This window comes from Echiichthys vipera, assembly GCF_963691815.1.
Source record: "Echiichthys vipera genome assembly, chromosome: 7".
Classification (NCBI taxonomy): Eukaryota; Metazoa; Chordata; class Actinopteri; order Perciformes; family Trachinidae; genus Echiichthys; species Echiichthys vipera.
Genome location: NC_139832.1, coordinates 16971582 through 16995031, shown reverse-complemented (window position 1 = coordinate 16995031; position 23450 = coordinate 16971582). Strand labels below are relative to the sequence as shown.

The window sequence follows — 23450 nt, the reverse complement described above, 5'->3', positions numbered from 1 at the left end:
AACCAAGAATTCGAGATGATGATTTGTTTTGTTTTTGTCACATAATGACTGGAATATGTTATCTCCAGTTTTTTTTTGTTTTTTTTAACACTGCAGCACTCAAGCCTGCCCCATGTGTGGTGGTCGAGGCGCACTCACCATTGGCTCTGGATCCTTTAGGGGCGTTGCTTCGCGGTTGGTGAGTGCTTAGGGTGCACAGGGTGTTCAAGGGATGGCTAAGGGAAAGCGTACTTGGCACTGATCCCTCCTTTCAGTATAGACTGCTGTTTACATTAGGCAGCATTTTTTTTTTTATCATTGTCAGGGGGGTGAATGTGTCATAAATAGTTGGCCTTTATAGATGGTAGTGGATGCATGTTTAGCAATGCGATGAGGCCAGTGCACTTTGCAAGACTTGCGCTGCAGAGAGCCTCCGCGGATCCCACGACCTGTTGCTGACAAGCCGGGGAAAAGGAGAGGGAAGAGGGGGAGCCGCTCGGGGAGAGACAGAGGGTACTTGCCTTGGAGACGACAGCCTGGGTTTCTTCGCGGAGGAAATCATGCAGTTTGCAATCTGGCTGGTTGGACTAATGTGTCATTTGTCAGCGCTTGTCCGTGACACTTTGCAACACCGATTGCATCCGAAACAAGGTAATGTTTTGATTGTAAAAGTACGGCGAAGTGATAGGCTCAAGGTGTTAAAACTGTTATATGTGTTGGTTGAGAATGACGCCTGGGCACTGTTGGCTTGTCAGGCTGCAGCTGCATTTATCACATTGACTTACCGCTGTTAATGCCAATACTTTCTCTCATTACTTTTTTGTTGCAGAAAGCTTCATCAAGCAGCTGTCCTCGTATGAAATCATCACCCCGATACGTGTAAATGACTTCGGAGAATCATTCCCTCACAAATTGCACTACAGAAGGAGACGGAGAAGTTTAAATGATGACCTGTCGGGTTTACGGGTTCACTACAGGGTTGACGCATTCGGGGAACGCTTCCATCTCAATCTGACCGCAGACTCCAGCTTCATCGCCCCCTCTTACATAGTGACACACTTGGGAGCGGAACAGAGCAACGACACGGACAGACACTTCCATGACCCGAGCGATATGCGCCACTGCTTTTTCCGCGGACAAGTCAACGCCAAGAGCGAGTACCCTGCCGTCTTCAGCCTGTGCACTGGCCTCGTGAGTATTTTTTTTGGTTTTAGATGCTTTAATCAAGCGATGCTGAAAGACTTCCATCCATGCATGTCCCCCATAACCCGCAGTTTAAGTGAGGTGTGTAGGAGTGTAACAAGATCAAGTGTTACAGGATATTCAGTCACTGTGGAGAGCGCGCAGCTCTGCGTCTGTGGGGAGATGCTGCTAAATGCACAGTGCACTCTGGGCATCAGGATGGCGGTGGGGTTTAGAGACTGAGGTTTGATGTCACAACAAGCCTCCACTCTTCTGAAGTGCTCTTGAGCATGATACACTCATAGTCCCTGATTAGCTGAGGTTAATATCTGACTGACCTTGCTATGTGACCTGACCTCTGAGGATAGGGCAAGCAAAAAGGCTGACTTCCTTCACATATATGTATGTGTATATATCAGTATATATATTTATAAAGTGTCAGTATTTAAAATGTGTTGGATCTACAGTGTGTGCATTTTGCAGTTATTTATCAGACACCTGTGCTTTTACTTTATGAATCACTTAGATGCTGCTCCAAGACATCTCTAAATATTTAAAAAAAATAACTGTAAAAACATCAGACACGCTGATCAGTTATTCGAATAGTTGATAGACAGAAAATGATATATCTCAAATGTGTCAACTTGTTGCTTTTCTCTGTTTTAAATCATTGTAAGTTGAATATATTTTATTAGAGACTGTTGGTTGGAGAAAAAAAGCTATTTGAACATGTCACAGGAAGTTTCTGGGAACTTGTGATGGGAGTTTTTCAAAAAGACTAAAGAAGCATTTGATTCATGGGGGAAAAAATCATCCAAAACCGTCGTTAATGAAAGTAATCATCACAGCCCCAAACTACAGATATTATCATTCAGTGGAAAGCAGCTGTTTGCTTGTTGATTGCTCTTTATGGTATCTATTAGATCTAATGGGGCTGTAATAGAGTTATTGGGTAATAATGAGTTTACAGCCCAATTATACCATATGAGGATCCTGATAACCAAGTCATTTAGATTGCAGACTTCTGTGCGAGAGAACCTGATAAGTGTTGAAGGGGATGACTTCATGGGTCACATAAGGTTACTGGTCCAGGGGCAGGGGGTTGACCTCAGTCGCGCCAGCCGGATTCTGGCGTGGACTCTGCATGGTGGGGGTGTTTGGCTGGCCACTGCAACACAGACAGGAGGACCATAGCCTTGGAGTCTACATCTGCGTTACAATCCCTATCAGTGACACAATCCTTATTTTAGATATGTGCACTGTGTACAGTACCAGGATAGCATGTTGATCTATAACATTTGCAGTGCATAGTACTCCTGTTGAAACCTGGCGTAGTGAAGACATTTTTATGTACATCTTAGTGGTGGTTAACGTTTAGTGGAGAAAGGAGAAATCGTATAGCAATTTAAGACGATGAGGTATGCTGAAATTATCAGGGTAATAAGCCTTTAATTGCCCCTCTGCCCAACTTTGATGTATGACTCGCTTATCCAAACATGTTTGCATCCTTTTTCAAGCAATCTTTGTTGCTTATCCGCATCATCACTCATTGAGAATGACAGGACAATGGAGACAGCACCAGAGGCTATTCGGTCATAAATGTGTCCCTATCTGATCACTGGGGCTTAATGGCCAGGCACATTTTGTTGGGATGAGGTCATTAAGGAAAAACTAAGCCCTAAAACAAAAGGGTCATTCTAGAAAAAGCAGGTTCCCCTTTCGTCCAGAGTTGCTCAAAGCCATCCCCAGGGGGGAATTGGGGGGCAGGCTGAGGAGCTTTTGGCCTTTTCAAAGTGAGCTGTGACGGACAGAAAAGGGGAAAAATGCTGTGAAGAGGAGACAACTGCCAATGAAGGTCGTGAGGAACTTAAGGGTTGCTCACACCGTGGGAAATGTCCCTGAAGGAGCTCTCTCTCTCAGTTCACTCACATAATACAAATGCGTTGTGAGTCAGCCTGTCCTGAGAAATGAGGCCATCTTCATTCTAGCACCAAGCAATGTACCTCTGTGTAAAGATCAGGCTCATGACACCTTTATGTTCTGTTTAACTGAAGGGATTGTCTGCAACTGTACGTCACTTTTGGATGACTCAGCCCCCACACAGTTTGAAAGTGTCTTTGTGGGATTTGATGAAAACAGATGTCCCAACAGTCACCCCATCCATTTTCATGATGGTGACCTTGTTTCAAACAGGAGTCCCTTAGTTGTAAGGTCCAGTTCAGCACCCGTTACTGAACAGCAACCATTGTGTCTGTCCGAACTTTTGCCAGATTTGCTGCTGAGCTAATGCTGAGAAACCCTGAAACTCTGCCCCCTCCATTGACTAAATAGAACATTTGTCTGTTCAGCCTTTCTTTAACACCATATGCGAATTTTAGAAAGGCTCAACCACAATCATCTAATTAAAGTTAACTCACCCTAGATAGTGATTTACAAGAAACACGTAAACATCTACCAGGTGTTACACTGTATAAATCATTCACTGCACTTAAATCACTACAACTGGTAGTTGTAGTAAGGCTGTAACATTTGCATATTTAATTAAAAAGTACATGATTCGTTGTGCAAAATCTCTCAGCATGTGCTTCCTTACTTTACAAATTCACACTGTAACTGGATTCTGTCAAAACTTTGATTCAGTCCTCTATTGCAGAATCAGTTTAATTCATTCACACTGGCTTGTCAGAACTGTGATAGAAAATGATAATATTGCTGGACAGCGATGTACAGTGAGAAACATTGAGGCTCTGAGGCGTTTTTTTTCCAGTGGCATTGTTTCTATCCTATGTCTTGTTTTCACAAGCTCATTAAACTGCAGTACTGAACACATGTTGCACTCAAGGCCCGTAGCACTTTCAAGGAAGTGTGGTGCATATGTGCCAGTCAACTAATCCTTCATCCTTTGAAAGATGGAAAGGAAAGGTATACTTACAGTTTGTACACGTTTTCCACATCCGATTTGTATGTTTTCCGTTGTCAAACGTCCATCACTCGTGGTTATGGAGTAATGTTGCCGTAAAGAAAACATTCCAGTGTCCAATATCCTGTTTAAGTGTGCGCATGAAATTACCATACAAACACCATTGTGCCTTATGGCTGAGTGAGCTAAGAAGCTTTGTGAGGGACTGAGCTGCCAAATCAATATTAGCATTCCTCTGTCAGCCGCTCTGTCCGTGTATGATGATGATGTTACTCGTCTCAGTGTCAGGTTGTAAGGGGAAATGTATTTTCATAGTCAGAATACAGACACTTAACAGCCTGTTATAAATACATAAAGGTGTCACATGACTTACAGAATCGTTGCTAAATGTAAAGTTTAAAATGTCTTGCGATTGTCCTTGATTCTCATTGTTACACTTTAGACGATGAGCTGTTATAGGTATTCTCTGACCTTTGTGAGTCAGCATGTTCTTTCCATGTGTCAAAAAAAACAACTTGCACAAAAGCCTGGAAATAATGTGCACAGTGGTGCCTAGGGGTGACACAGTATGACTGCAATCAAACAGCAACCTCTTTGAATGAAACTATGTCCTAATCTGTAAATTAAACACACATACAGTACAGTATGCACACATGCAAGTGCATGCTTTATACCAAATCCATCAATGACATCTTTTTTTTTTCTGCTCTAGATTGGAACATTTACGACACAACACGGTGAATACTTCATGGAGCCCCTTTTAAATGCTGCGGGGGAGGAATATGACGAAGAGCACAACAAACCTCATCTCGTCTATCGACATGAGAGGAACAAGAACATCTCGTATACTGACAACAACACAGTGCCTTGTGCTGCCTCAGGTAACAGACTACAGACTGCCTAACTATACTGCCTGTAACCACTGTCTGTCTAACTTTCACCCACAAACACTTTCTTATGATGACCTGCATTCACTTTCTGAGCCATAGCGAAAAAACACTGCTCTGAAAAGGAAATTATACCTAGTCACGATCTTTTGCTTGCAGAATACCCAAAAGATTTCAGCCTTGATTAAGGGGTGTTATTGAAAACTCCTCCACTTAATTAAGAAAAAAACACGCTCCAACACTGCCTGGTGTTTTCACTCACGTTCTGCTGGAGCATTCAATCTCAGGTCTTTGGCAGGAGCTCAGAGGGAATGAATAATTACTTTTCGGGTTGCAGTTGCAGTGAAAAAAAGTCATGGGAGGCTGCTTGAAAGTTCCCCCAATTTCATTTGAATTTTTATGGTTGAGGCCTTTGGGTGGTGTAGAGGCCCTCGAGATAAAGCGGGGTTGACCGAGTGAAGTTCACCACGATGGAAGGCCTTAGAGTGGTCCTTGCAGGGAGCTCTGTGGGCGGCCTTTGTTGCATGATGCAATAAATCTCTCATGTGCAGACCTCTTGATTTGCTTGTTGTCTGAACTCGGCCATTGTTGCCTGGTGGTGGCCATTGTGTGTGGTGGCGGTTTAAAGAACTTGGACTGACCTGATGGGCCAGGTCAGTACCTCCTTAGTATACTTTGCCCTTTCACTCGCTCTGTCTGTGTGTGGTAAATAGAGACTGAGAAAGCGGGAAGGTCTCTCAGCCCCCACTCTGAGGCACTTTCAAATATACTCTCCCTTAAGAAATGTGAGTGGAAGCATGGAGAATGACCCTGACTTCTGATGTCACAGGAACATCCATTCAGTTATTTTATGTCTAAGCCTGTTATCCTTTATATCTACTTAGGCCTAAATAAGATACATCCTAACTTTTAATCACGTAACTTCAACTATGAACCGGTATACTCCTTGTAGAAATTATATTGAGTTTACAGCAGGAGATAGGGAGCAAGATGCACACATGGATTAGATGCCTGTAGTGATTCATCAAAGGGCTGCAGGTAAACAATGAGCAGCAGGATTAAAAGAATCAGTGGAACTGGGAAAGGACTGTGAGGTGTCCCAGGCTGGGGTTCCTCAGCTTTATCAGATAGGCCCCTCTCCAGATGCAGTGATAAATGTGCTCTTTGAAGACCATACTAAGCCAAGACTAACAGGCCTGTCTGTCTTTTTATGGGAAGGAGTGCAATGAATACTGCTACTAGCAGGTTAGATATAAACACTGGCTTGGCACGTGTTGTTCTGCTTGCAAAACACTCGTAGTGGCTGCTCCTAGTCTTGGATTTGGACATTTTCCTCTTGGCTTTGTTCTTTTAAATGTGTTTAAATCTTTGGGAGAATGTGTAGCACACATCCAGCTCTGTGCACTATGGTCTTGTCTCTGTAGCTCTCCCCTTCTCTTATCTCTAGTACACCATGTCTGTACAGTCTGTCTTTCTTTATTTTCCTTATGTTCCTCATCAGACTAAATCAGTGTCTAAGTATGGGGCTCCTAACCACAGCCTAATTGCTGAGAAAGATTTTTTTTTGTTGAGAAACACAGGGCCAACAAGTAGAATCCTTTTTAATTGGGGAATGGGTCTCTAAGCAGCAAACATTTGTGGCCTGTGCCCTTAAAATGTAAATGTGTACCTGTAATGTGTCTGTAAGTTACAGCAATTTTTGCAGTGGAAATCTAACTGCTGATCAACGTTTGATTATGTATATGCAGATAATGTAGACAGTAGATTATCAGGAATGTAATCCAGTCCATGTACGGTACTGTCTTTACAGGTGGATACATACTGTATATAGAGAGTTGATAATTATTACTGGAGCTACACCAATTTGTACAAAAAATATTTTCCACCTCTGCAAAATTAAAAATACTTTTCATTATAATGCATTTCGTTTAAACGGCAACATATAAAAATGACCACAGAGTTGAATTCATACCTCTCATACAAACCATATAACCTTCCTAAGGGTATGGTTTATTGTGGGGATGTTGAATTGCACTGAATTTGGACCTGTTCAGACCTGGCATTAAAATAGGTCTTGGGTCATCCAATCACAAGTGAACAGATCTATGTCTGTCAGTTCACACATGGCAGTAGAATACGTCTCCAAATGCGTCTTAAGTGACCACTTGTGATCTGATCTTACTTCTCCGCTCTTTATGCAAATATACACATAGTAAACACGCTAATACAGGAATTTCTGTAGTGAAAAGGAAATAAAGTCAGCACACCAGAAGCTGCTCCTTGAAAAATGTATTCTAATAAGTGACGTTTCGTGGAGCTGCTGGTGGCACAGTGGTTAGAGCAGTTGCCCCATGTAAAGAGGCTGAAGGTCCTTGAGGCAGCGGCGGATGGTTTGATTCTGACCTGCAGCCCTTTGCTGCATGTCTCTCTCTCCCAACCCATTTCTTGTCTGTCCTATCTAATAAAAGGCTTGAAAACTGCCAAAAAAGAAGTAACATTTCAGGCACCTACCCTTCCTCAGGCTTGAAGTGGTAAAAATGGAGATGTACCTCTATATGTACTCTCCCTACCTGACACAATCAGGTGATCAAGCACAGGTGTACAAATTAATAACATAAGAAAGAAAAAGGGGAAATATCTGTGTACATAGTTCAAATACATCTATGAAAAAGCAAATGAAAATACATGCGTGCCTAGATACACTTCATAAGCTCAGAATATAGTTACACACTTCAAACACACCTAAATTCCACTATACAAAGTTTCAGAGGAAATTTTCAAGAGGGTTAGTGTAGGTGTAAGACCTGCAATGCACATATGCACATCATGCAGAAAAACACTGACACATCACAGACAGTATGAAAATAACAAACAAAAATGTCTCAGTGGTTTCTGTGATGTAAGAGTTTGATGTACTCGTAATATGAGCTTTTTGAAATTTTACACAGATGACACAATTGCCTACACACTGCAAGAAAAAAAATCATCCCCTCCAAATGTGGTCTGAGCAATCGGATCTCAATGTGTCTTGGGTTTTTATTTCTGTCTTCAGTAGAGGCAACTGATATCAAGTAAAGAAACAAAAGTTTCTCATTTACCTCATCATATATCTCCTCTTTTTGAAGAGCTATATAAGCACTCTTTGTTGGGGTCACACATTTTATGGACCTCTCTCTTTTTCCCTCTCTCTCTTTCTTTCTCCAATTTATGTTCCTGTGAAGAGGACTCTTGCCTTAAATCAAAATTGGGAGCTGGAGTTTGAGTGCTGAGGGGTTTGGCAGGTTTGGGACTTTGAAGAGGTTGGGAGCTTTATGGGCCTTGTAGCTCTTAAAAATGCCAACTATCTCACTTGGTCCAAACACATGGAAATGCAGAATGGTCAACAATGCCTCCAATCTGCTAGCCAGACAGCCTTCTTCCCCTGCAAAGACCTATTTTTTGTTGCAAGAGCGATTTACTCACTCTGGTGATTATTATTCTTTATCTGTCTTTGTCTTTGCAAAATAAAACTTCTTTTTGAACACAACTACAATTAAACAAGCTGTGTCTTATCAAGTAGACCGCCAGGAAACAACATGTATATCAGCAGAAAGATACCTCTGGTGAGATAAACTTTTCCCTCAGATATGATGTGTCATAGTTCTGCCTTAGTGCACAACTTACAGTGCAAGAACAACTGGGACTTCTTTATCTTTGTGGCAAGTAAGAGTTTCCAGAGTTTGTACGGTCCCTGCACATCTCTGCAAAATGTGTTGAAAGAAGAGGAAGGCTGTTTCCACATGAGTTTAACAAAGGTCAACCTCTGTTTTTAACTTTGCACTTGTCATTTTTGACATGTACAGATACTTGACTTTTTCGTCCATCTACAGTCACTACCACTACCTGTCAAGTGTCAGTAAAAGAAGTGCAATGATAAGGGCTTTTAAAGTGTTACCTTGATGGAAAATTAGGGTTTGTTTTTTCAGCAGTCATGACATTACTATTTCTCTTCAGCTGTTTCAATCCACTGCGTGTGTTCATATGATGTACTGATGAATGGATTTTTAAATGTTTTAAAGTTTCCAAAAGAGTGAATACATTAGAAACCCCAACAGAGTAAAGAATAAATACAAATAATCACACTGACTGACTGACATTTCTAGCAACTGTATCAGTCTTCTGCCTTCTGTCTTCAGCCAACCTGGGTGGCTTCCCTGCTGTTTAGAATACCTCTAGTGTAGATAGCTGTTGAGTGGGTGATTAATGTTTTAAAGTCACAGAGGGCCTTGTTGTGCCTGGTTCTGGCTTTTAAAAGCCTCTGGGGAAGAAACTTACCAAGCTCAAATCACAACACGGCTCCGACCTTTAATGACACATTCTACGGGGTATCTGTCTCCAAGCTTGCCTGTGATTCCCTGCGTTGTCCTTCGATAGAGATATCCACAGGGATGAGGGTGGCTAGAGATACGGGCAGATTCTTCTCTCTCAGTTTCTTCCCTTTGCTCTCTATAATCCATGTGAAGACAAGCAAGAGACAGAGTGAAGGGGAGCCGTGCAGAATCTCTTTCTCACAGTCTTTAGCTGTGTGTCTAAAGCTGCGGGGTGTCATATTTTGTCTGAATTAGAAACAGTGAGTTGAACACAGTCAGCTTGACAGCAAACATTACTAGCTGTAAACCCAAACACCAGCGTTGGCCCCGGAACGCTTCACCCAATTTCTTGATGGCTAACTGAGGCTAGCTGGGACAGCAAAGTGATCGGCTTTGATGCAGCAATACTTGGCACACATGGCATCTGTGCCCCCTGACCCTCAACACAACCATTGTATAGATTCCCCCCTTGGTGCCCACTGTGTATACATGGTAGTTCAAATGCTAGCATCAGGTTTTTGGTCAATGGGTTCATTTACATGGAAAAAATGCCCTCCCCCGCCTGGGGTTTGAACTAGCCGACTTGAATCGCTGCCCGCTCTCCCTTTGCGCTTTCATGTATGTGAATGGAAGCACTTGTTGATTGTGACCTCACTTCCCTCTTTGTTTGGAGTCACTCATTGGACATGTGGATGTGACCTTGAGTTTGCGTGCTTACTGGGCTTACTGGCTTGTTTGCTAGACCTCAGTTGCAACTATGTATGCATTAATGTCTTTTTTTCCCTTTTAACATCAGCTCCTGACAGAGGTCAGAAAAGGTGGCTGGCCAGGGTGTGATGGACGGGTGCTGATCACTCGGACAACCTCTCTCACCTTTAGGGTCTGGCTTCAGATGGTGTGGAGCTTCTGAATGTCAGATGGCTCCAAAAGGCTTAGACTTGCTTTGTGCCCTCATGCCCCCTGATAGACTGAACCTCCCCCATTCCAGGAAGTACCTATTGTTGCTAGGAAAAAAAAGTTTGTTTTGGGCCTTTTGTGTGCATGCATGGATGTGGTCTGCTTGTGAGTGTGTGTCAGGAGTACAAGTCATCTCCCTGGCCTGTCAGTGGATGAAGAGTCCCACTGAGTATTGGGTATTGCTGAGCAAAGCAGTGCAGAGGAATGGAAGCTTCTTTCTTCATGGGTTTGAGCAGCCCTGCCCTGCGCTGCATGTGCCTGTCGATTTTGCTGCAGAGCTTGGCAGAGGCCCCAGCTTTTTCCCCAACTCCCACTGCCTGCCTTTCTTCTTTTACACCTGCTATCTCACCCACTGACTTGCTATTGGCCCACATAGAAAAAAGAATCAGAATTTATTTTGTCTTTTGATAGATTACATTTACTGCGAGTCGTGAGCAAATGTGTTAGTTTTGCGTAACGTGCACCTTTTCCCTCCAAGCTTGATGCTTTGTCCCATCATCACCTCAAATTTCATAACGATAATAATAATAATAATAATGCAAACAGCTAATAATATGGCCCATTGCACTCATTGGCACATTATTTTAAGATAGTAGATACTCTGGACAGGGCTGGGCAACTACAGACAGTCTATAACTTTAATAGCTGCCATGTGTCTGCCTGCCCGGAGGCCTCAGCCCTATTGAACCCAATGTGTTGTGTTCGGGAGTTCCCGTGACAGATTCCAGCTGGGGCTATTTTCTGCCACTGGCTGCCGTCTGGGCATTCTTAACGGATGGGGGCTGATTGGATGGGTTAGAGCAACCTGAGTGACAGTGACTGACTACATGGTGGCATGAGTGACAGTCAGAGGTGTGTGTGTGTGTGTGTGTGTGTGGGGGGGGGGGGGGGGGGGGGATTGACAGGTGAGCGACAGTTTCCCACTGCGGTTGACTGGGGAGAGGCAGTGCTGAGAACTGGCCAGTGAAACATCAGTGTCATCCCCTGCAGCTATGTGTTGTTTATCATCTGAGAGGCCAGAAATCACTGCAAACTGCAGACATGCTTTGTATATGTGAAGGCAGAACTATTTGTTTCAGGGTCTTGAAAATATGGGAGATGTACGTAATGGATTAATTCATACTAACTGTGTTGGAGTAGCATTACACCTATTAACCATCAACCTTCACAGTTGTTTCTATTCACAATTTTGACACAATTGGTTTCCCATTTTTTCTTAGTTTACAAACTGTATTCACAATGGTGGGTTGCATAAGTTCTTCAAAGATTTTGGGTTTACTGGTATTCCAATCTATGGCTTATTTTTGTAGTTTTGTCCATCTTTTCTATGTTCATTTTTAAGTTCTGGCACGACGTTGTGACTACAGAGCCAATTTGTCTGACTCAGGGATGCTGTTCCTAGAACCTGATGAGTGCAATTTTATTATTGCTGATAGGAATGATGGCCAAAAGTAGGATAATTTGATTCAAGTTGTAATAAACGGGAATTATCCTTTAAGTGCCCCTATTTGGTTTCTCGTTAGACGCCTAAGTTAAATGCTATGTTAATTGTTGGTTTGATGATGCTGTGGATTTCAAAAGACTTTCACCTTAACTTTACACCCATCAGTAACTCGTGATTACCGCCTTACCCCGGTTAAGAGAATAATTGGATTATTTAAGTATATACATGAGATGGGGTGGAATGAGAAAATTACTGAGTAACTCGACCTCTGGTACAGTAGGTGGCGCCCCGCCAACCTACGGCTGGTCAGAATAGGGTTTTATTTTCCGGTTCACCTTTGTCAAAATCCCAAGCGGGGGGAAAACGACTGAAACGGGTCTTCTTTGTAGTGATGTTACTTGCCATGCCGAAGTCCTCCCTCGGTGTAAAGACAACACTCACACTTGTTGTTTTCGACGCCATAGCTTCCTGGTTTATTCTTTCACTGGTCAAAAGGCACCGCCGCAGAGTAGGGAGGGGGAGTTACCAATGGAGCATGCGCAGTTTAGAAACCTGATATTACTCCGGGTAAGAGGTTTATATACAAGAGAATTTCGGTTAGTTAAGGTATGTTAACCGGGGTATGATGTTTACATGGTGTTTGAGAAACTGGAGTATGCCCTTTTTTTTTTTTTAACTGCATGTAAACGCACTGACTTTAAACCAAAACCTCCTTTCTCAAAGTGGATTCCTTTTGCAATAGAAAGACATGAAATGTGGAAATTTTGATTTCAAAATAGTCCAAAATCACAATGGCAGTCAAGTACTCACACTAAGTGTCCCTTTTAAATGCAATTTCCTTAGTTACCTTTATCAAGGAGGGATCTTTTTAGCCTTGTTTATACTGTATGTCCGATGCAATGGCATTTTTTGTTAAATGCAGACCCATTTTTAAACATTTCCTAATATTAAAAACAACAAATTAAAGGAATTGTGCATGTCATGTAAACGACAATCTGTTAGGATGAATTTCTTTAAATCTGATATCTCAGTTTGAGTCTAACAAAAGAAAACACTTCAGGCCCATGCCCATCATTACGAGTCCAGATCCATAAGTAGTGTTTTTTTCTCCTTAGAGGAGGTATGCTACTCCAAACACATTCTTCAGCTGACCACCATGCTGGCTTTAGCATGTCTCTGAACTGAAAATAACAACTGAACTCTGAGAGCACTAGTGTACAAAGCTCTTCCAATGAGGTCAAAAGCCATGCCACTTCACTTTTAAAAGCTTTTTTCAGCAGCAACTATTAGTTGCCTTTGCTTCTCTCTGTCTAGCCACAGAATCACACTTAATTGTGCCTGTCTGCAGAAGTTTGACATTTTTTCCCCCCTCTGGAGTTGTACTGTCAGTAACCAGAGTCTCTGACCTTGTATAGAACCAAGGCAGTACCTATACTTAATGTAAGGTATACTGTCAATTTAATTGGCACCCGGGGAATAGGGCGCTTTAACTCTCAGCGGGCCATTGTAAAAGAATGTTAATTAGTTCAACAATGAAATGTGTGTTCCCCATTGTTGGGCTCTTGGCATTGATACTTTTGACAGAGAGCTGAAGGAGAGTCAAAGAGCAACTCTTTGATCTCCATTGAAATCTCAAAGAGATCCTTCAAGACCAGCTGTGTGTACATAAATGGGCTCAAACAGTAAGTGCATATACAAGCAAACAAAATGCCTCCATACATGAGTGAATGTTAATAGGGAAATCTGAACATATGCATACATTCAAATCCAACTGCAATATTGAAATAGATATGAAACTGTTTGGTCATAATGTGTGTGGCATACTTGGCATGCAATTAAACATGTTATTAACTGAAAAGATACACATTGTTTTTAATACTTGTGTTTGATTAAGATTTGGCCCAGTGATGAAAAGTAGGCGTTAGAGCAGAAAAGTGAGTGTGGTGTGGGTCTGTTTCAGCTATGTGAAAACTGGAGCCAACTAAATTACAACGTTTATAAATGCTTACACTCAACCCGTGCCAGGCTCCTTTTATTGTTTTCTCTGTTAAGAAGAAGTGCTTGCGGTTTTGCTAGTGTAAAAAGAAATTGAATGTGTCACATTTTCAATGTTGGAAATCAATTCCAACATGTACAAAAATAAAATATAGAGATTTGCGTAGGTGATTCTGGTTTGAATCCCTTTCCAGAGGGAGCTGTCATGTTTTTGTACTGTATGTCTTTTGGGTCAGGGCAGTCAGCCCTGTCTTCTCATGGTGTAAGTAGCAGCTCACTACCTAGTGAGAGGGGGATTTGAACCTAAGGCGATTTGAGAAAGGTTGTGTGTGGCTAATCTCCACTGATTCAAAGGCTATTATAACAGGGACCATATTTTCTCCTCCTCTTTTTTTCATCTCACACTCGCTTGCTCTGAGATTTAACACCAATTTCTGTAGATGTAGATACTCTTCTGTGCTTTGATAATCCCTTTGATGTCAGACTGTCTGCAGTGATGAGTCTGTTTAAGGGGTTTAGTGTAGTGGGTTTGGCCCTGGAGAGATTTTTCCTGGAAAATACAAAGCTCTGTTCTGGCCCATCTGCCCAGGCTGTGTACACAGACAGGCTTGGCGCTGACTTGGATGCTGGCACTGGCATGGGGCTGGGCCTCACGGCAAGAGCTGTGTGCCTTTGTGCCAGGGAGTCACGCTCCGCCTCGCGTGCCCGCTGGGGGCATCACTTGAATAATTTCAGAGCGCTCAGAAAGTTTTTTTTGTGGCTTTTCTCTGACCTAACAGTCGCACACAATCTCTCTCTGTGTGACTGTCTGGAAAGAGTGAGTTTTTAGAAGACAATGGAACTCTTCACTATAATCGGGTTATCTAAAGTTGAGAAGGTTGTTTAGGATGACGGACTCCAAACTATGCTTGGCTCGTAAACGCTGACATTCATAAAATGACTGAAAGTCATTTATTTACTGAATGTCATTTTATGTTTAATTTATTCTTCAAATTGTTAATTCCCATAAGTTTGAATGTTCCCTTGAAGGCAACACAGAAGGCTACAATTGTTGAGTTAAATGTTGTGAGTGTATTTGGGCTACATATAGTTATTTTAATAGGAGTTGTGGAAGTGAAGACGTGCCCCCATATTTGCAAAAAATGGAACTATGCATCTTAGTTGTGATAGATTAAGAACTAATTAAATAATTCCCAGATTGTAACTTTACAGCTGTGTTTGTGTTTCCATGATTTACCATTCACTCATGCTACACTTATCTATCACTGTCGAGGAGCTGCTTAAATCCTAAATCTTCCCCTGGCTGGCAGAAACTACCACTATCATTCTTTCTTGCACCATATTACATGTGCATATCTGGACAGCACAGCCTGTGCAAATACTCCTTTTTCCTCAGATGGCCTGTTACATCACAAAATGGCTATTGAAATCCATGCCATGCTAATAAATAATTTATTGCGGTCAAGGCATTTGATGTTGAGAATATACAGATTTTTGATGTGTTCATCATTAACTTGATTGATGATATTGAAGGGATTTTTCCTGAGAAAGCTCTATGAGGAGTGAATTGATTTGCTGCTCAGTGCCAAGGATAGGCTGCAGCCATGTGTTTTTAAACAAAATTACCCTTTTTTGAGCAATTTGGAGCTTTCCTATATGGAGACTAGAAAGCCTGGACCCCCTCTCATTCCCCGCTCTACCTGTGGCTCTTTACAAACTCTTTCAAGAGGCTGTTTCAGAAAACACCCCTGTGGACATGGACAGTCATATGTGTATGTGTAATTAAATCTGTTTTGACTTTAACCTTTGCAGATTTGTCTGTTTCTTTCCTCATCTCAGCCTCTGTCTCTCTCTTTTAACTTCACTCTGTCATGGTGAAGGAATCTATTGCTCATGGCCAGCTTAACACTTGCAGTTCAGCTGAGAGAATGCCAATTGAGTATGCACAGTATATAGTTGGTGGAAAATACATGGCCAAACAGCTTCATACATATTTCAATATTGCAGTTGGGTTTGAATGTATGCATATGTTCAGAACTGGTTCTTTTTTTTTTTCCTCATATGAGGCTGGTGTTGAAAGTGTTCACTGCAAGCCTATAAATGTAATTGTCTTAATCTGGCATTGTATATAATTAATGTAACCTTTGGTTGTCCACATTTGACTTAATTTTCAGCTAATAAAGCCAAGCTGAGAAAGGTGGGGTCATTTGAGAATCAGTAGAATCAGTAGAACTTCATTATCTAGTTTGTGTGGCTTACACTCAGGCAGAGCCTGTGCACATTGCCTGACCTGAAAACTGTTATTCTCAAAGCCACCACCGACCCCGTGTCTCTTGGTACAACTTTAACTGAGCACTCGAATGACACAATCATTTATGGCGGGTTTTTGCCATTAAAGTCCAGCATGCTTCTGTTATGTCATTGGAATTCAGCTAAGCTAAAACCCTTGGCTCTTAACTGTAGATGTACCATGCACTCTCATGAAATGCCTTTATAACATAAAGTGGTGGGTGTCTGGTGAGGAAGAATTATTCAGTATTTCATAGTCAGATTCTCCCATACAATTACCATTTTAAATCCAATGAATATGTTCCATCATCACTCATATTCATTTTTCTTTCTTAAAACAGATAACTCCAAGAGGCCAGTTGCTTTTGAGAGCAGAGGGAGTATGGGAGAGGAGCTGGACTCTCTCAGAGCCACCATAGATGATCAACACATTCATGACAACAACTCCACCAACACTCACCCCAAACCCCCACACAGACGCAAGCGATTTCTATCCTACCCTCGCTACGTTGAGCTGATGGTGACGGCAGATGCCAAAATGGTGCGTCACCATGGACGCAACTTAGAGCACTACATCCTAACAATCATGTCAGTAGTAAGTAAAACAATGTTTCTAAAAAAATATTATTTTGTTTCAATGTTGAATATTTTTTAAGGATGTAGTATTATTAGATGATTTGGTTTGAGTTTGAGAATCATTTTAGGAGAATATGAAGGCTAACTTTCAGTAGGCCTACATGTGTATGAATGTATGCACATTATTTTGTGAGTATTTATTTAAGAAGTCTGATTCACCCAAATTACAACAAAACAAATATGTTTTTTTTTTATCTACTTACTGGTACCAGACCATGCAGATAGTTTTGGTCTTCCAGTATTCGTCCCGGTTTTGAGGTTTCCATCTCTGAAATTTCAGCCCCTGCCTTAATTACAACACAACAAAATGTGAAAAGTGAAATGAATATGTACATCTTAAGGGATGTAGACCCTCAGAGTTATAATGACTATGAGTTAGTTACTGTGAGCTAATGCTAACACACCAGTCAACTGAGAACATGCTAATCCTAGCCTGTCACTATAGTTTTCTGTAATAGCTAGCTAGCTAACTGTCAATTAACTTCCAGTCAAGGCTGTGAAGGCTGTTACATTCTCTGACCCCATGGGAGCTATGGGGTATGACACATGCACAATGTCACAGAGCTGCGATGCTGAACGATTATAGCAGACAGCGTTATGAATAAAGGTTTGGTGTCCACTCAGGTGTTCTTTGGGTGCGCTAAGCCTGACAGAACTTTTTGAGTATGGAGGGCGGCAGATATAGGACTACGTATCTTACTTCTCCATATACATTGTATTTATTCAGTTTCATCTAAACTGGCAGTTTGAAAAAAAGTGGCAGATACTTTTGTAGGCAGCAACCTAACAAACACATGCATACCCAACAACACTGTGCAGGAAGAAGAGTTCAAAGTTCAACATTTATAGGTGATGCAAATAAGCAGCCTAGAACTAACGTTAGCTTACTGGGTGGTGAGCCGGTGGGTATTAAGAGGATATATCAGCATGATCAAATATTTAAGTTTTCAATTAGTTGAGCTGAAAAATCTTATTGGATGACATGTACCAAAAAACGCCATAAAAAGTGATTTAACGATTACATGATGACACAATGCATATCATATTGTTTTGTAACGCCGCCTCCAGTGATCTCATCTTAAACAAAATAGCGTCTTGGTCACAACCCCCAAATGCCCACATGCGTGTGTGTGAAAGGTGTTGCTGAAAAGTTGTTTTCAATGCTATGAGCACAACATAAACATTGGAGGTGAGCCAAGGACTCTATGGGGTGCCTGCTCCTGCAGGTGAGCTACTGGGTGAGCCTGACTACTTTTATTTTATTGGGGTAGGTGGCATCTTAGAACCGGACACCTCTAAATCTGAGGCAAATCAAATCTAAACTATCTCCATGGCATGGAGGTAAGATTATGTTTTCTTTTGTAATTTGTGGAACGAAGCCTTTAAAATGTGAAACTAAATCCCCCAACCCAGGTCTGTGTTTTTCGAGCCTCAGATGTTACTGTTTGACATTTGGTTGTAAACCCTGATGTGACCCTATCATGCTGCTGCTTCAACTAAAGTGGCCCGGTTAATTGGTGAAATCCTGACTCAGCACCTTAAACCTGTTTATGAGTCCCATATCAGACCGGAAGAGCTGGCTGGTAATCAAGCAAGTAATGCTGTCATTGACCGCCTCTCTATATATTAGAGTAAAAGTGTTGGGGGAAGTCTGTGTGTCAAAGCAGGATAGGTTATCAATTGTACTGAACTGTGTGTACCTTCTACTGTCTGTCTCTCACTAGTATGACAGGCAGATTGTTTAAAAACACTCATTAACATATAACAGAGTAATGATTGTCAATGGCGTGTTATCCTTATAAGACTTTGAAAGTACAGTCAGTGTTAAATGTGCCAGGACAGTTTTCATTGCCAGGTTTAAAGTCAAAACATTAGTTCGGCCATGCTTGTGTCTGCAGATCACTGGTGCAGACACACACACAAACACACGTTTTCTTCCTTTCCTCTTTCACAGTCTCTCGCCACAGTTTAACCCAACGGGCAAATTATGAATGTACAATTTTATGAAGAACAGAGAAATCTACAAAGTCTGATCCATTGGGTTTGATCAAAGTGAAATTGTTAAGTTTTGTTTATGCTGATAAAGAGCCACATCTTTTTTCTACATGTTTAAAATGGTTGATTTTTGGTGCATTGTCTTTGACTAGTAAATAAGTCTTAATTCTGCCATAGAGACCACAATAAGAGTTTTTTTGGTGAGCCACAAACCAAACTCTGTAAAAAACATTTCTTATTTTAATATAGTCAATACAGTCAATTTTTAAGATATGTTAGGTAGAAACAAACTTGAGCATCCTTACAAAAACACCATGTGTAAAATGTGTGTAATCAAACAATGTTAACACCTCTTTGTGCTATTTAACCCCGAATATTCCCTGACCTAATACCCAGACTAGAAACCATCTTGCTATAGGATTACACTAGTTGCATTACCAAATCGGACCAGGGATGTGAAGTGGGGGAGCCAAAGCCCCTTTGCTATTTTCTTTCCACCTACTTTCGGCATTATTGCTCTATTCACACCCATCTTTGAAGTCTGCCTTCATTTTTTAATGTCAAATACACACCTGTTAAGTTTCATGACTGCATCTTGCACATTTGGGGTGCTATCATGGGGACAAAATCTGGCCGCAGACAGACATATAAACACCTGGCAAAGTACTCGAAACCGCTGTAATTCCCATTACAGTAAGTGTCTCCAGGACCACATTTTGCCATGATGACAGACAGACAAAACACCCTCAAAGACTCACAAGATGAAACAATACCAGCGTTTCTGTAATGCCAAGTAAATTTGACTCCAGTGTCCCTTGACTTTAAACCTGGCTTTGGCCCTGCTGACATTCCTTTTACTTTTAGAGTTTTTTTTTAGCTAACTGGTTGTGTGAGATACTGAAGTGATGGTCAAGTGTAGGCTGCAGTCCCCCTCACTTCTGGTTTCTTGCATCAATCATACCATCAAAACATTGGGAAAAGAGACGTCCTGTGTCACAGTTGGACTTAAAGCATGCAAAGACAGGCTCCCTTTGCCCACTCTGGGCAGGCCTGGGCCATGTTTGCCTCCCCCCAGGCTAATACAAGCTAAATGTTTATAGTGGAGTAATGAGTTCCTGTCAGGAGGCCGCACACGGCCTCAAGAGACTTCTGGCCGACCGTGACAGGGGTGCACAAGAAAAGCAAGAGAGCTCCTGCTTTGCTGAAGTTTCACATTTGTTGCTGAGTCCAGGTTTTAGTTTATTTTTTCTTTGCCAAGGTCTGTGGGGCAACTGCAATTGCTTTTAATACCATGTTGATTAAACTTACCCTACGGGAGATACTTTTTGTTATTTTGATAAAACCCCATGGAGTTTAACCAGAAATGTATTGACTCTATTTTCTCATTCCAAGTGTTGAGTTGAGAAAAGAAGACTAGCTTTAATGCTGTCCCTTTCTGTGCTCTGGTTCAGGTTAGTGGAGGTTTGCATTTTTTGTCTGTGTGTTTTGTCTTTGTTACAGGTAGCAGCAGTGTACAGAGACCCCAGCGTAGGAAACCTCATCAACGTCATGATTGTCAGGCTAGTCGTCGTCCACAATGAACAGGTGAGTGCAGGGTCTTGAATGCTACCTGTATCCAGGTCTCCAATATGGCTGACGTCAGTGCAGGTGTCCCTGGCCTGGCTTTTTCTCTGAGGGGCCTGTTGGAAAGGACACTGCCTTCCTTGTAAGCTTCAAATCTCAAGAGAGTCCTTGTAAAACAAACGATACTATAGTAAGGCAGCTAGCCACCTGCAAAGGAGAGGAGGCTTAAGAGGCTGACTGTAGTTTGATTCTTAAATTAAATTAAAGGGAACTGAGGGTTTATAAGTTTTTTTCCAAAAACTATGTTATCAAACAAATTGAAAAAAATGTTATCATGACCAGGAGTTACAAAGTATAAAAATGAGAGAATACGACAGGTTGAAAAACACAGGACATCCCTATTATGTGAGATTTTGAGACATACTTAAACTACTATTTACAACATTACAATATTTACTGTATATCCAGTTTCTTCACATCCCCTGTGGTGTTTCACCCAAAACAGGAAGGACCCACAGTGAGCTTTAATGCTGCCACGACTCTCCATAACTTCTGTGTCTGGCAGCAGAGCCAAAATGTCCAGGATGACAGCCATCCATCTCACCATGACACAGCACTCCTCATCACCAGGTACATACTCCTCTCCCACACTCACTTTGGAAGCAAAGCCAAGTTGCTCAAAACAAATGACAAATGGCTAACAGCATTGTATGGTTTTTTGTTTTTTATTTCAGGGAAGACATCTGCCGTGCAAAAGATAAATGTGACACGTTAGGTAAACCTTTACCTTTCTCTTTGCAAAAATATCTCCACCTCATGTCCTGTTCAATTAACTTCTCACTCCCGTAACCCCAACTCATAAACTGTGCAGTAATGAGTTTATGGCAAGCTGTCAGCTAATAATATTATAGTGACAGAACCGAGTGGTAGAAATGGGAGGAGGGAGGGAGCGAGGATGGAGGGAGTCGGTGGCGGGGCTAATCTCTCTTACAGAACAGAAGTTGTGATGGTTTAATCGCCTTTAACACTCAAGCAGCAGTTTTTTTTCTTCAAATAACTGTGTGTCTAAAAGTCTTTATCTGCATCTGTGTGTGTACGTGACCCTGTAGGGCTTGCGGAGCTGGGGACCATGTGCGACCCGTACCGAAGCTGCTCCATCAGTGAGGAAAACGGTATTAGCGCCTCCTTCACCATTGCTCATGAGCTGGGCCATGTGTAAGTTTCAACACAGAACTTGTAAAAAAGCCCCCACCCCTACCCCAACATACACACAGGCACACGCTGTATGCACACACCCTATCTCACCCCTCACAACCAGCGTGGACCAACAAAAGCCCTCTTATCAAGAGACGTAGGGCAGAGCAGACACAGGTGCAAAGCATAATAAAGTGAAAAAAACAGACTTTTAATAACATGCCAGCCTATAATACCTTATTATACAGTTCATGAAGTTAACCCTGTATATGACAGAGCTTAATCTTAAGAGGGCGACAAGCTCAGATGAAATTGAGTGTGGACATGTGGGCTTCTCTTTTTTTAAATACAGTAGATACATCCAAAGATTTCTTAAAAGTGGCACACAGAACATTTTCAGATGAGTGCAAGGCTAAATATTCTGTTTGGCATTCGGGAGCCCGCTTGTTCCCAGCGCCTTTTCCAGGTATCAGCCCCGAAGACTGATAAAACAACCTGAAGATGTCACAGTTCCGTCATACGTAACTTGTTTGTTAGCAAGTAATGGCTGTGTTATCACAACACGCCTGTCTGCCAGAGATGTTTTCACAACAAGCAAATATTGCCACATGTGTGAAGTGAAAAAAAAGAGGTGCTTAATCTGTATCTGAATGACCAAGTCAAAACATCTGACTTTATCTCTCATATGGGAGATGTTTAGTCCAAACATCCATCAGACAAAATATTGATAAACCACTCATAACTGCCTCTTTCTTGAATTCAGCTCAGTTAATTGTTAATTTCAGCCATCATCATTTTGATTGTTGATTTGCCCCATCTTGTAACTCTGGCTGCCAATTAGCCGTTTTAATACCAGGTCTCACCTACCTACGTTAAAGTGTTCCACCAAAACAAGTTTCGCTGTTTGCTGCATCCTGAGCTTAGTGCCACCCAAGACTTATGATTTGTGCATTCCCTTATCCCAGAATGTACGTGTGAGGTAGCCAGAGCCTCCAGCGTTGGAGTAGGGTGTGGCAAAGTGAGACTACTATTAGCCTTACATGTGAAGTTTAATGCACTGGTTTTCATTTCACATGAACATCTTCTTTTCTATCTCAGCGAGGGCATAGAATATGAGAAAGATGATGTCTTTTTTTCTTTTCTTGTTCTGTCTTCCTGCCCACCTCCCCTCCCAGAGTTTAAAAGTGAAGTCAATGAGAGATTTTCTTTCCGGTCTGCCCGTCGGTTTGTGTAGGCTAGTGAAAAGGACCAGTGTCGTGTCAGCCGTTGGTGAAGAATGAAATATATTCTTCTACCTCCTCTGTCCTCACTCACGCATTCTTCCAGTGGAGAGATCGGACCAGAGCAGCCAGATGGACGAGTCTACGGGCCCCCCTCTCTTCCCCTTGCATCTCGTGCGGATCTGTTTATGCTAAAGTTCAAGCAGCTGGAGGCCCAGTTGGCTCTGCCTCTTGGCGTGGTTAATCGCTACGTTCACAAGCGGGAGCTCTCCAGAGTGTTTAGCGCTCTGAGAAAGCAAGTGTCGGGTAGTGGGAGCCACTTGAGAGCATTGCAGATTAAAGAAAGATTTAGGCTAATGGATGTAGGCCTTTCTCAGATGACTGCGAGTTTCCTAATAGCCATCATGGGGTCATCGCTCCAGCAAGATGTGTTATTCTCACATTATTTATCGGCATTTCAGCACAGAATTCTATTTTTGTCTCGTTGCAAATCTAGCTGGATGACAGCATGACATGAAGGATGTGACGTGCAGAGAACTAAGCCGCATGTTTTGTTGAGAGACTGAGAGTGAGTGGACTCCTAACTAATCACATCTTAGTCTGGATGCTGATAAAAAAAGTGCTGAGTTGGTACCCTCCCACTGGAATTGACTCCTTTATTGATCTGTCCCTTGAGGTTGCCAAACAGAGAGCTACAAAACATCCCGATTTATGACCTAATTACACTAAAAGGCTCTCATCTCAGGATTTCAAGGAAGTACCCTTATTTGTGCCCTTATGATCTGGGTCAACTAAATCAGCATAACGTGTTAGAAGAGTACAAATAGTTTGGAGCTTGTC

The 23450-nt window shown here is 41.9% G+C and overlaps 1 protein-coding gene across 1 annotated transcript in view; it reads left to right on the top strand.

The window, feature by feature from the left end:
- Positions 1–494: 494 nt before the first annotated feature.
- The window catches only part of LOC310949212 (A disintegrin and metalloproteinase with thrombospondin motifs 20), an 80542-nt gene continuing 57586 nt past the window's right edge, over positions 495–23450 (top strand). Inside the window, exons 1-8 of the mRNA XM_083916570.1 lie at positions 495–630; positions 809–1170; positions 4794–4962; positions 16344–16597; positions 20134–20217; positions 20702–20826; positions 20931–20971; positions 21306–21411. Coding sequence (XP_083772696.1) covers positions 540–630; positions 809–1170; positions 4794–4962; positions 16344–16597; positions 20134–20217; positions 20702–20826; positions 20931–20971; positions 21306–21411 — 1232 coding nt within the window. The 5' untranslated portion in view covers positions 495–539. The remainder of the gene's footprint in view (positions 631–808; positions 1171–4793; positions 4963–16343; positions 16598–20133; positions 20218–20701; positions 20827–20930; positions 20972–21305; positions 21412–23450) is intronic.